The sequence below is a fragment of the Necator americanus genome, chromosome V (genome assembly GCF_031761385.1).
Source record: "Necator americanus strain Aroian chromosome V, whole genome shotgun sequence".
NCBI classification, from domain to species: domain Eukaryota; kingdom Metazoa; phylum Nematoda; class Chromadorea; order Rhabditida; family Ancylostomatidae; genus Necator; species Necator americanus.
Genome location: NC_087375.1, coordinates 17,794,333 through 17,806,127, shown reverse-complemented (window position 1 = coordinate 17,806,127; position 11,795 = coordinate 17,794,333). Strand labels below are relative to the sequence as shown.

Sequence of the window (11,795 nt, the reverse complement as noted above, 5' to 3'; positions counted from 1 at the left end):
TTTTGAATGACATACAGTAAGCAGATTGGGCGATAGTTGCCGACGTCACGTTCCCTTCTTACAACTGTACGATCTTGTTGTTCTTCCATTGTTTGGAAACCTTGCATTCCAACAGGTAACGGGTGAACATCATCGCCAGAATGTTGACGAGAACTGGCGGAAGGTTCCTTAGATGTTCAGATCTTAATAGGAATCGGCGCCGTCTGATTCTTCACCGACATAATGGCGCGTCGGAATTCGGAAGGAAGAACCCCTCGAATGACATGTCCATCTTCCCTTATATGGTGAGTAATCAAGTGGACGTGGCTGTTGAAGAGTTCTGAGAAGTCGTGAATGACCTGCTCCATCCCTCGTTCTCAATGCTATAGTTGCTCTGTCTGAGTTCTAGAGAGCAGTTATTTTTGTATTACCATTGGTGAAGTTCCTACGAGCGCAGCGAATGCTCTTACTAACCTCTACTGCTTCGACCAATACTGCTGCTCTTCTCTCTTCAAGATCTTCTTTTATCGCTTCTTCGCAAGGCCTTGCGAACTCAGACGTTAGATCGTGGCTGCCTGCAGCTCGTGCAGCTACACGCTGACGCATTAGCTCTAGGATTTTTGGAGATAGGCACCTCTTGGTAGTTCCTCTTCGCTTTGCCTGGAAATTTTACAAATGTTCAACAAGCAAATCTTGTTCTATGATGATTCGTCGATGTTTTTAATGGCGCTATCCTCCCAAAAGCCGACTACCAAAGCGAAGAGATCACAGTCGATGATGGTTCAGGGAGTTCACTCCGTTAACTTTGCGGCTTTCTCTGCTATTCGTGTCAAAGAGAATGTTCTTCGAAGGACGCGATGGTCCGATCCCGTATAGAACTTTGGTACAAGAGCGACATCAAACCAGACAAAACCTTTTACTGACGATACTGATTACTGACACATGATAAATTTCAGTATAGATCCCTCCACGTGGTGACTGCCACGTCCAGAGTAAAGAGTAGGGCTTCTGGAATTGATAGTTCCCATGTAATCGTCATGATAAACTCGGAAAGGCTCTCTCTTGTGAGTGGTAGGTTCCAATGTGAAGTGCTTCAGGTGTTCTTTTAGAGCTAATTTTTGCATCGAAATCGCCAATTATGACCTTTTAGAAAGTATGATCTTATCCATAGAACTTTTCTAGGTCCATATAGAAAGCTTCGACTTCTTCTTCTTCGTAGCTTGATGTTGAAGCGTAAGCGAAAAAGATTGTCGAAGCTGGCGTTGGACCACATCTTCTCGTCAGCGGACGTCAGATTGAGGTCAAAAGTTGTTCGAAAGAGTCAACGTTCATTGCCTCGTGTTGGCGAAGACACCATCTTCACCAGCTGCTCCACTGTCGCGTTCTCCTGAGAACAGAAGTTAGCACTTAATCTTCTAGCTTGCATAATCAGATGTTCAATGGCCTATTCCGATGCGCTGTAAGTACAGATCGTCATCTTTGGCCTTTTCCGTCATACACGACGCTAAATGGGTGGGATCGTCTCGCCTCGATCAGCCCAATGACTTCTAATTAACCTTCTAGCTTGCATAATCAGATCTTCAATGGCCCAATCCGATAGGTTGCAAGTATAGATCGTCATCGTTGGGCTTTTCCGTCCCGGTAGCCTACATGTTTCCTGACCTTGAAAAGAGCTCCGCTCAACCTTCTGTATCTTCTCAGAGACCTTACACAGAATCGATGCAATCGTCTCTTTTCATATCCTTACCTCCCTATCCACACCTGGTGCCCTCAAGTCCTCTTTCATCCCCCCCCCCCAGTTCACAACTTCCGTTTTTGTCCAAGTGGCCTACTCCAGGTAGAACCAAACAAACTCCTAAGAACTTGTTGAACAAGGCGGTCTGCTAGTCTCCTTAATATGTGTAGACGATATTCTGTAGTCACAGTCGATGGCGGTGCAAGATGTTGATATCTTCCGCGTGTCATCCACCGGTACACCACATCGATTTCCTCGCAATGATCTTCTGAGCAGCCGTCTAACCAGCTTCTTTTCTGGGCAGTCAAGCCTCTCCATTACCGTGGAAGGTGCTGCGCAAGTCTTCGATCCGTACATCATGATGGGATGAATTGCGGATAGATGGATTCTCAGCTTGACTTGATTGGTGATGGGAGTCCACCTCAAGCATTTCGTTAGGGGCTAAATGCAGAAACGGCCTTAAGTCATTTTTGCTGAATATCTTTCTCGTAGCTGCCGTTGTTTTTCAGCACCCAGCACACGTAACAGAACTCTCCGACAAGTTCAACTAGTTGTTCGTCCATCCTGATTCCCGTTCCAAGTCTCGAAGAGATCTGCTTATATTTATCAGCGCGTAGACGTAATCCGCAGGCTGCAGAAAACTTCGATACAAGGTTGTGGTTGGTTTAGTGTGTTGAAGTTTCGTAGTGCTTTTCGCGAATATAACAGCATCGTCGGCGTACTCGAGATCAGTCAAGGGGCACTATGATGGTGCCAAAACGATGTTGGCAGGAGAGTGATCGATTGTTCTTCGCATGATGTCATCGATGGCGAAATTGAACAAAAAGTTCCCTCCCAGCACCCCTTGTCTTACTCCAATTACCACCCCAAGCGGTGTTGTACATACGACTGGTGTTCCAGCAGTTGTTCATTGATTTTTGGCATCAAGCAAGCTTTCAGACTTTCCTCGTATTCTATCTGCGCGAGGAAAACGCTATCGGATGAGCAGAATCGAAAGTGGCTTGAGCGTCCAGGAAGCGAAACTGCACTGGCTTCGAATACTGCTCCCAGATTTCGATCACTCTCTTAGTGATGAACACTTAGTCAACCGTAGATCGACCAGGCCGAAAGCCAGCTTGCTCGTCTCACATTGTTTTTTTAGCGATGTTTAGTAGGTTGGTCCAAGATAATCCGCTCCAAAGCCTTGTGCATAACACACAGCAAAGAGATTCCTCTATAGTTAATAGGGTCCGAGACGAATGACGTGTTGTGGAGGGAAGCTATGATAGCGTGTCTCCACCAGTCAGATATCCTTTCGTGTATCCATATTGGACTGATGATCTTTGCCATTTCACGAATCCCAGACTGAGGAAGGTGTTTAAGCAGTTCTGCGTTAATGCCCTTGTATCCACCAGTCCTTCCGTTCTTCCGTTACAGATCGGAACCTCCGACTCGGTTGTTGCTTTCTCGTGAACCGCAGATATCAGGTGCTATGAACGTGCTCAGGTTCATGAGCTGAGGGCGCCTGCAGGTTCAGCAAGGCCTTGAAGTGTTTCCTGCAAAATGGAAAGGTTGCTTCGTTCTCCGGACAGGAACTCCGTTGGAAGTGTTGAGAACTGAGAACTTCTTTTTTGCTGTCTTACACTGTCTTAGTTAAGCATACACATTCCTCGGGTCGGTTTCTTGTTTAGGTCCTCTCTCTTCGCACTTGCGTCGATTCCCACCATATCCATCAGCAACCTGTGTATTTTAGAAATCATTCGAGTTCGTCACAAAAAGACGTCGTTGTTATGGTACTCAGTGGGTTCTGTAGGATCTGCTTGAGTGATTACGATCCATAGTTTGAGTTTCCTGCGATCCCGTGCAACACTAACGCATCTAGGCGACGTTGAGCCAAATTCATCTCAATTCACCAGGTTGTTATAGTTGTTCATCACAGTTATCCTGCAGCCACCTCTCTACATTCAATCAGCATCACCGCAGTAGATAGTGTTGAGAAATGATCTCATATGTCAATATGCGGCAATGTTTTCTTCTCAGATGTAAAATGATGCGTATTATCGCTATACTTCTTGACTGTGACGTTCGGTGATTTTATTATGTCATTTAATAGTGGCCGTGCTTTCAACTTTGATTAAGCTTCATTCAATAGACGCGGCTCGTAAAGTTTAGCTTAATTTTCATGTTCTGCACAACAAGAATGCTCATAATTAAGGTCCTTGTTAGTTATGAGGGTGCACGAAATTTACAATACTACTAAAGTCACCAAAGGCTGATCACCTTGATCACCTTGACTCCCGTTGATCTTCGAACTGGTCGAGCGGGCGCCAGTGTCTTCCATTTGTCCCGATCGCGTGCCAGAGTAGCCCAGTGGTTCCTCCTTTCGCGTGGGACACGAAGAGCATCATATTTTTCTTTCAAGGACTTCTTGAAGAAATCTGACCATCGGGTCGGCGGTATTCCTGTAGTGCGCTTAATATCGCTGGGAACCCAGTCGCTCACGGCTCTGGTCCAACGGTTGTCATCAAAGCGCATCACGTGTCCGGCCCACCTTATTTTACTTTCCTTGGCAAACGCGGCGGCGTCTCTAATCATCGATCGCTGACGTAGGAGGGAACTTCGAATCCTGTCCCTCACTTGCGTGAAACGGGATACTCCTAGCATCACTCTCTCAATTGCGCGTTCAATGACGCTCACCTGCTTGCGAAATGCCCAGGTTTCCGAAGCATAGGTCAAAGCAGGAAGTACGGTGGTGTTGAAGAGGTGAGCACGGAGCCGGGTGTTCCTGGTCTTCTTCACTACATCCTCGATGCTCTTGTACGCTCCCCAAGCCGCTCGTCTCCTCCTGCCCAGCTCGGGGGTCAGGTTGTTCATCATGTTCAGTTCCCGACCCAGATAAACGTAGCTGGTGCATTCGGATATGTTCGTTCCGCTGAGCGTGAATGGATCATCCGAGACCCATCCGTTCCGCATGAACATCGTCTTTTGTAGATTCAACTGAAGACCGATGCATCCACATGTTTCGTCGAATTCGGTCAGCATTCGTTCCGCTTGGCTGATGCTAGGTGTTACCAGTACGATGTCATCAGCAAAGCGCAAATGGTGTAGCTGCCGACCATCAACCTTCACTCCCATGTCGTCCCATTCCAACTTTCGCATTGCGTTCTCGAGGGTGACTGTGAATATTTTGAGTGAAATTGAGTCACCCTGTCGGACCCCCCTCTTCACGTCAATGATGATGTTCTTGTAGAATGGCGAAATTCCGGTCGTGAAGTTACTGTACAACTCTCGAACTACTTTTATATACTGAGTAGGGACGCCTTGGCTGTCCAAGGCTTCCACGACCGCTTCCGTCTCAACCGAGTCGAAAGCCTTCTTTAAGTCGATGAAGGTGAGACAGAGCGGCATCTTGTACTCTCGTGATACCTCGATGAGTTTCGAAACAGTGTGAATGTGGTCAATCGTGCTGAATCCTTTTCGAAACCCTGCTTGCTCGCATGGCTGTCCTTCATCCAAGACTTTTTCAATCCTATTAAGGATTACTCTTGTAAAGAGCTTGTAGATGACGGACAGTAGGCAGATTGGACGATAGTTGCCGATGTCATGTGGATCTCCCTTTTTATACAACAACACGGTCTTGCTGGTCTTCCACTGTTTAGGAACCTTACATTCCGACAGATAACGTGTAAAGAGCCTCGCCAGGGTGTTGATGAGTACTGGCGGAAGGCTCTTCAGGTGTTCTGGTCTTATTCTGTCGGGAGCGGGTGCCGTACGATTTCTTACCGACATGATAGCATGTCGTATTTCGGACGGGAGAACCTCTGGAATGACTTGTCCATCTTCCCTCAGATGGTGAGGAGGCAAGTGGACATGGCTGTCGAAGAGATCAGAGTAGAAGTCGTAGATGATTTTCTCCATCCCCCTTCTCGATGCAGTGGTTGTTCCCTTCGGGTTCCTGAGAGCAGTCATCCTTGTCTTGCGAATGCCGAAGTCTCGACGGGCATAGCGGATGCTTTTCCCCGCCTCTGCAGCTTCAGCCAGCACTTCTGCTCTTCTCTCTTTAAGGTCTTCCTTTATCGCCCCTCTGCAAAGTCTTGCGAGCTCGGACGTGAGTTCTTGGTTCCCTGCGGCTCGTGCTGCTCCACGCTGGCGTATCAGCTCAAGAGTTTGAAGAGACAGGCGCCTCTTGGTGGTTTTAAAACTCTCAGCCTTCTTCGCGCATTCGTGAAGGTGTTCAACAAGCCGGTCATATTCCTCGTCGATGTTGTCCATTGCGGAATCTTCCCAAAAGCCGGCTAGCGTAGCAAAGAGATCCCAGTTGATGGTAGTCCTGGGATTTCTCTCTCTGAACTTGGCGGCTTTCTCTGCTCTCCTTGTGAAGGAAAATCATCCTCGGAGGAGGCGATGGTCCGATCCCGTATAGAACTTTGGTACAACACCGACGTCCGTCAGGCAGAACCTTTTATTGACGATGATGTGGTCTATTTCATTACGGTACCCTCCACCGGGTGACTCCCACGTCCAGCGTAGAGAGGAGGGCTTCTGGAATTGCGAGTTCCCATGGATGGTCTTAGTCGTCATGATGAACTCGGAGAGCATATCTCCCTGGTCATTCCATTGTAGGCCGTGGGTCCCGATGTGAAGTTCCTCCGTCGTTCTTCTTGGGCCAACCTTAGCGTTGAAATCGCCAATTATGAACTTGTAGAAGGCATGATCTTCTCGGTAGAACTTCTCCAGCTCCATATAGAAAGCTTCGACTTCTTCTTCTTCGTAGCTTGATGTCGGAGCTTAAGCGACGAAGATAGTCAAAGCTGGTATTGAGCCACATCTCCTCATCCGCAGACGTCCGATTCGGGTCGTAAGTTGTTCAAAGGAGTCGATGTTCTTTGCCATATTCGTGTTGACGAGGACGCCAACTCCACCAACACCTCTACTGTCGCATGTTCCTAAGAACAGTTCTTCTCTAGTTTCATATACGGCGTTGAGAGGGTGACGTCGTCTCGTCTCGGTCACGATGACGTCGTACTTGATTTTCTTGGCTTGCATCATCAGATCTTCGATGGCCGCTTCCGATGCAAGCGTACGTGCGTTATAAGTACAGATCCCCATCCTAGTCCTTTTCCGTTTTGGTAGCCTACATGACTCCTGCAACCCCGTCCTACCTGGCGCTACCGTACCAGGCTTTCCTCCGGAATCAGGAGACTCTTTTCTATTACTGTGTTTTGCTTAAAAATTTTAAAACCTATGGGCAGGTTGCAAGCCTCTAGTCCCATGAGTTTCTGGGAGAACTTTCGTTCTCCCCGTGTGGACATGTGGAGCTTATTTATTGGAGGCGACACCAAACCGCCTCCCTTGCACCTCCCAGTCACTTGATTGCAGGCTTTTGGCCAGACCGACGGTGCGGGATACAAGGATGTCATGAGTCAGTCCTGGCTCAGCAGAAACAGGGAGTCCATCCCCTGAATCCACCTGCGTCTCTGGGCAAGCGCAAGGTCGCTTTTGGTTTGCGATTAGCCCCCTATCCGCCACCCGGGGACGCGCCACGTAGCCTCGCGACTAACCGGCCGTGATCCCTCTAGTGAGGGAGATCCGTGGCACCAAAGGCTAATGTTGGGAAACGAAGCTTCTCTGCCTGCAAGTGTGGATGGAATGAATTAGGAAATCCATGCGACCAAGCTGACCATGCGATCCTATACCAACCAAGCTTAGGAGAGCAGACATAGACTAGACAACAATCAAAATAGTCAAGATATATTCAGTGTATTTGATGTTGAGTCAAAAAATCATAGCGTCTCATGAGAGGATCATAACAGAGACAGAATTGCTTTGTCTTTGTACAGTATTTCAACACCAACCGCAGATGCTAGCCAGTTCATTCTAGTGAAATATATATCCTGAGTTTTTGACTAAGTCTTAATAGGGGATGGATGACTACAATAGTTAATTACGAATAAAGAATCGAACCCCGGGACGGTGTAGCGCAGTCAGTTAAAGGTTCCGCTGTGGCTACAATGGATCGGAAGTTCGAATCCGCCCTAGTGCACACCAAGGTTTTCATCCCCCTGGGGTGGATAAATTGGTACCAGTCTTGCTTGAGAAGCTAAAAACACTGACTTGGGACATCGGATAGAGCCCGCATGTCACCTTATGGCTGCATGCGCGTCCATAAACCTCGAACGAATTCTGAGTTGAAGTTGAAAGTGTGGGCGCATCCTTATAGGGATTAATCAACACCGTGCATTTTATCCTTTCATCAGAGAAGCGAGAATCAATGTCCAGTTGTATAAGAACATTCACTGACCACGAATGTGGCAAAGATTGCATCCGCATTTAATTGTCTTTGGAGTGATAGGATAGCGAGAGACTAGGCCATCTAAACTAATGTGCCTCAGTACATGATCTTAGTGGTAACGATAACCTCAGAGAGTTATCCCATTTATCATCGCGACTAATCGGGTGAACGTGAACGAGGACTGTTTCATTCTCATTAACGGCAGCATTCTACGGCTTTTTTTTTGGAAGGAGTGAATGAGAATTCGAAGATAAAGTAGTTATTGAGTTGTCTTACGGACTCTATTGTCAATTTCATTAGTGACCTAGGAAGAGTGTCTCTGACAAAATAACATGAACACTCAGAGAATTGAAGAACTTTCTGCAGAGCCAATTTTCACCCATTATCACAGAAAGAAAGCAAAAATGCACTGCATTTCATCGCTGGATTCTATAATTTTGCGTTTCAGGTGCACAAAGACTCCGTCTGCGCCTTTCTCTTCAAGCCGGAACCTGAACCAAAGATGATCTGAATCAACGAATAAAAGTAGGAATCTTCTACTCGAAAACGATGATAGTAATGCTCATTTCTTGCTGGTGATATGGCTGAGTTCGGCCTTCAGGACACCTTCCGTAGTCGAAGAAAACGTCAAGTTAACCCAATGTTAGTTTACATTCACAGAATGTGGAAGCTTGAAATCAATCCTTGATCCACGAAGGTGTGGTCCAAACAATAAGAGGCGGCAAGATTGGATACCAAATGATTTTATTAATCAGTGAGCAGTTATTGCCCACTCCAGTTATCTTCAAACTTTTGAGCTTATTCTAACCACCTGTTTCCTCAGCTATCATTCAGTCATGATTTTCGAATGTAAAAGTTCTCATTGTTTTAATGACAAGAATATTTCTTTTGATGGTGAAACCCCCCTCAAATTCTTATTTATCGGAATTATCTACATCACTTGACTCAAATGCACTCCACAGTTGCGCGTATCTGTTTAGATGGAAAAGTATTTGATAGAAACCGAATATCACGTTGAAGTCGTTTTCAGTAAGTATATCTCTTGGCAACTTCCCTTATTGCAAACTATTCGTTGAATCCATGATATGACCAAAAAGCTCCTTTCTGCTGCTGTTAACTGTTTGGAAGATGCAAGTTTTGGAACTACGGTGGCATAAGCTTGCTATATATATATATATATATATTCGTGTATATATATATATATATATATATATATATATATATATATATATATATATATATATATATAAATTTTTGCTTTTGGTAACACTTATTCTGCCGAGACATTCCTCAGAAGAAGTAGAGCTTTTCTTGAATCTCGTACGTGGACGGTGTCTTTGAGGAAGTGGTCAGTCTTTCAACCTCAAGTGATTTCTTGAAATCACATATTCCAGCTGCGTTAAGCGGTTGATTTTTCCCAATGCTTCTGATACCTTTACTATAACAGATCATCATATAACCACCATCGTTTGGAATGCTATCGTTTGTGTTAGTGCATTTTGAGAGAATTTAAAGTTGACCGGTTCTCTAATTTTCCATCTGCTCAAGAATTCGATCCCGCATTATGCAAAGTCGTCCATCCGTTGTTGCATATGACGGTTATCGAATTTTGTATGCTTATAATTGTTTACACATCTTTCTGTGGCCATGCATTGTTCCAAGTTTTCTTTGAATTATGTTCTTGAGACTGTTTTGATGTTTCGTTCCCTGGATATTCATGTATTCGTATTCGCTGAACGCTTACTTATATACTTGACATCTTTTCCTTGACAGGTCGTGCAATTGAAGAATTACGGGATAAATTTTTGTACTTCGCGTCTGCGCGACTTGCATTTTCTATGTTGTATTTTTGTTCTTATGAACCTTCTGTTCTTTCTTTGTTTTAAAACTGTTCTGAAAAATTTTGTACTCACATTCTCGCCACAACTGATAAGTTACTAAACCTCAGGACACATAAGTCATCAACACTAATATCAAAGCTGTGTGTGACTCGTAAATTCAGATTCTTGGTTCATTGGTTTTGAACTATACTATCAGCTGAAGAAATCGCAATCAAAAAGAAAGTAGCAAGCGTTTCGAGTGATGACGAGGTGTACGAACAGAAAAAGCTGCTTACTGAATCATCTGTCAAATTTTCAAATTGCCGGTGTTGTGGCGTTCTCTTCTGCACTCGTCCTCTACAATCTCATTTTCAGACATTGAAAATATGTAACCTAGCGACCTCACGAAGGACTGCTGTCATAAGCGCACCGATATCGCTCGTCGATGCAACGTAAAGTATTTATGGGAATGTTCGAGGTCGTCTAGCTCTGTTAGAGACCGGCTAGCTTTCATTCCTGAGAAAAGAGCAGTATTTTTCTGAAGAACGTATTTTTCTACGTTTTGAAAGATTACCTTATTTTGCATCAACACACGAGCAAAACAGCAAAAAGGTGATTTGAGAGAGTGAGTAAATCCTGAATATAGTGAGTGATTATCAGACCGATAAAAACCTTTGACGTATCAATTCGTTTTGGATGCGCCAGCACGTTTTACTATTCGGAATCTTTGAGGTTTATATCCGCGTGTTGATCTATACAATGACTTGCGGGACGCAGCCCATGTATCAGATCGGTGCTTTTTTTATCCTCCCACTAGTCTGGTTCCTATCTATCGATCCTGGAGGGACGAAGGGTTTAGTTGGCGCCAAGAAGGTCTCGAACCATCGATGGTGCTTTTACCGTCTGCGCTACTCATTCACGTCACAGGAGTCTGCCCTGGCTAGCGCCTCTCATCTTTTTTCACTTGTTTCTATTGCAAGAAACTTTTAAATACACAGTCGCGCTGGCTACGCTCCTGTGCTATGAATGTTAGCTTTTTGTGAATTGACGACAACGTTGTTGGAGAATTCAAAACGGTTCCTGTAGTGAGCAAACTGCGACTGTGACACCGACATTTTCGACGTCGCTATCACTAACAGCATGCCAGGCAAGTCCTAGTAATGTGTTTCAAGAGCAAAGAACACTTCTTTCAAGAGATTTCAATTCATAATCTTGCTACCGCTACCCAGATACAGGAAAAAGATTTGATTTCTTCTTCTTCTTTAATTTTGCTCGTAATAGATCGAGTTTCTTGTAGTTCACATTGCAGTAATGCCCTAAGAAATTCTATTTTAAAATAAATATTTTTTCTTCCTTACAAATCTTTCAGAGCCGAGGGAAGATAAGAAAGCATGTATATAGAAAACAGGGGTTAGTACCGCCAATTCTCCGTTAAGTCTTGCACAAATCCAGCAAAAAATGCTTGAGGTATCATATCAGTCTTCTAACCAGAATAAAGATGTTGCGTCGAGCGCTTAGTTCATTGCTTTTCGATGTAGATAATACAGTTTATTCGTAGCGAATTTGTGAAATTTAAGTTCAGCCTTTTCAACAGAAAATGTGTCACCTAAGATTTGAGGAGCAGCAGAATAAGTAAAGCTATGACAACTACAGCAAACTCTAATGATAGTCAGTCAGTCAAAATAAATTGACCTTTCCGACCTCATTTCTCATCTAGGCACCTGCATGCGGGAGAATCAATGCGGAATACATCTCGTTTTTGTCAGATTATTCACGCATAGTTAAGCAAATTTCCATGGAGCGCGAAATGTGGCGTTGATGTCCACGTGGCGATGACCTCGCCGGAGCGCCCTATGGCGCTATAAAACTACGCTGATCGTCGTCGAGGGCGATAATTTGAATTAGCGACAAAGATGGCGCGATTGTGTCATTCCACTTCGCATCATCTTCACTACTCTCGTCAAGTATCGAAGAACTGCACTGTCGAACT

At 44.9% G+C, this 11,795-nt stretch overlaps 4 protein-coding genes across 5 annotated transcripts in view; 1 reads left to right on the top strand and 3 right to left on the bottom strand.

The window, feature by feature from the left end:
- Positions 1–2,084, top strand: part of RB195_014269 (uncharacterized protein) — a gene marked incomplete at both ends in the record, with an annotated part of 3,891 nt that extends 1,807 nt beyond the window's left edge. The window contains one exon of the mRNA XM_064204454.1: positions 1,899–2,084. Coding sequence (XP_064060335.1) covers positions 1,899–2,084 — 186 coding nt within the window. The remainder of the gene's footprint in view (positions 1–1,898) is intronic.
- Positions 1–6,802, bottom strand: part of RB195_014266 (uncharacterized protein) — a gene marked incomplete at both ends in the record, with an annotated part of 7,208 nt that extends 406 nt beyond the window's left edge. Inside the window, 5 exons of one of the 2 annotated variants that reach the window (XM_064204451.1) lie at positions 1–167; positions 454–639; positions 3,974–6,038; positions 6,153–6,480; positions 6,538–6,802. The exon at positions 1–167 is cut by the window's left edge and continues 2 nt beyond it. In XM_064204451.1, coding sequence (XP_064060331.1) covers positions 1–167; positions 454–639; positions 3,974–6,038; positions 6,153–6,480; positions 6,538–6,802 — 3,011 coding nt within the window. The other variant, XM_064204450.1, reaches the window with a different exon arrangement.
- On the bottom strand, positions 3,956–5,965 carry RB195_014268 (uncharacterized protein; the record flags this gene model as incomplete). Its single annotated transcript, XM_064204453.1, has 1 exon — positions 3,956–5,965. The coding sequence occupies one exon, from the start codon at positions 5,963–5,965 to the stop codon at positions 3,956–3,958; it is 2,010 nt and encodes a 669-aa protein (XP_064060334.1).
- Positions 6,080–6,436, bottom strand: RB195_014267 (uncharacterized protein; the record flags this gene model as incomplete). Its single annotated transcript, XM_064204452.1, has 1 exon — positions 6,080–6,436. The coding sequence occupies one exon, from the start codon at positions 6,434–6,436 to the stop codon at positions 6,080–6,082; it is 357 nt and encodes a 118-aa protein (XP_064060333.1).
- Positions 6,803–11,795: the final 4,993 nt, after the last annotated feature.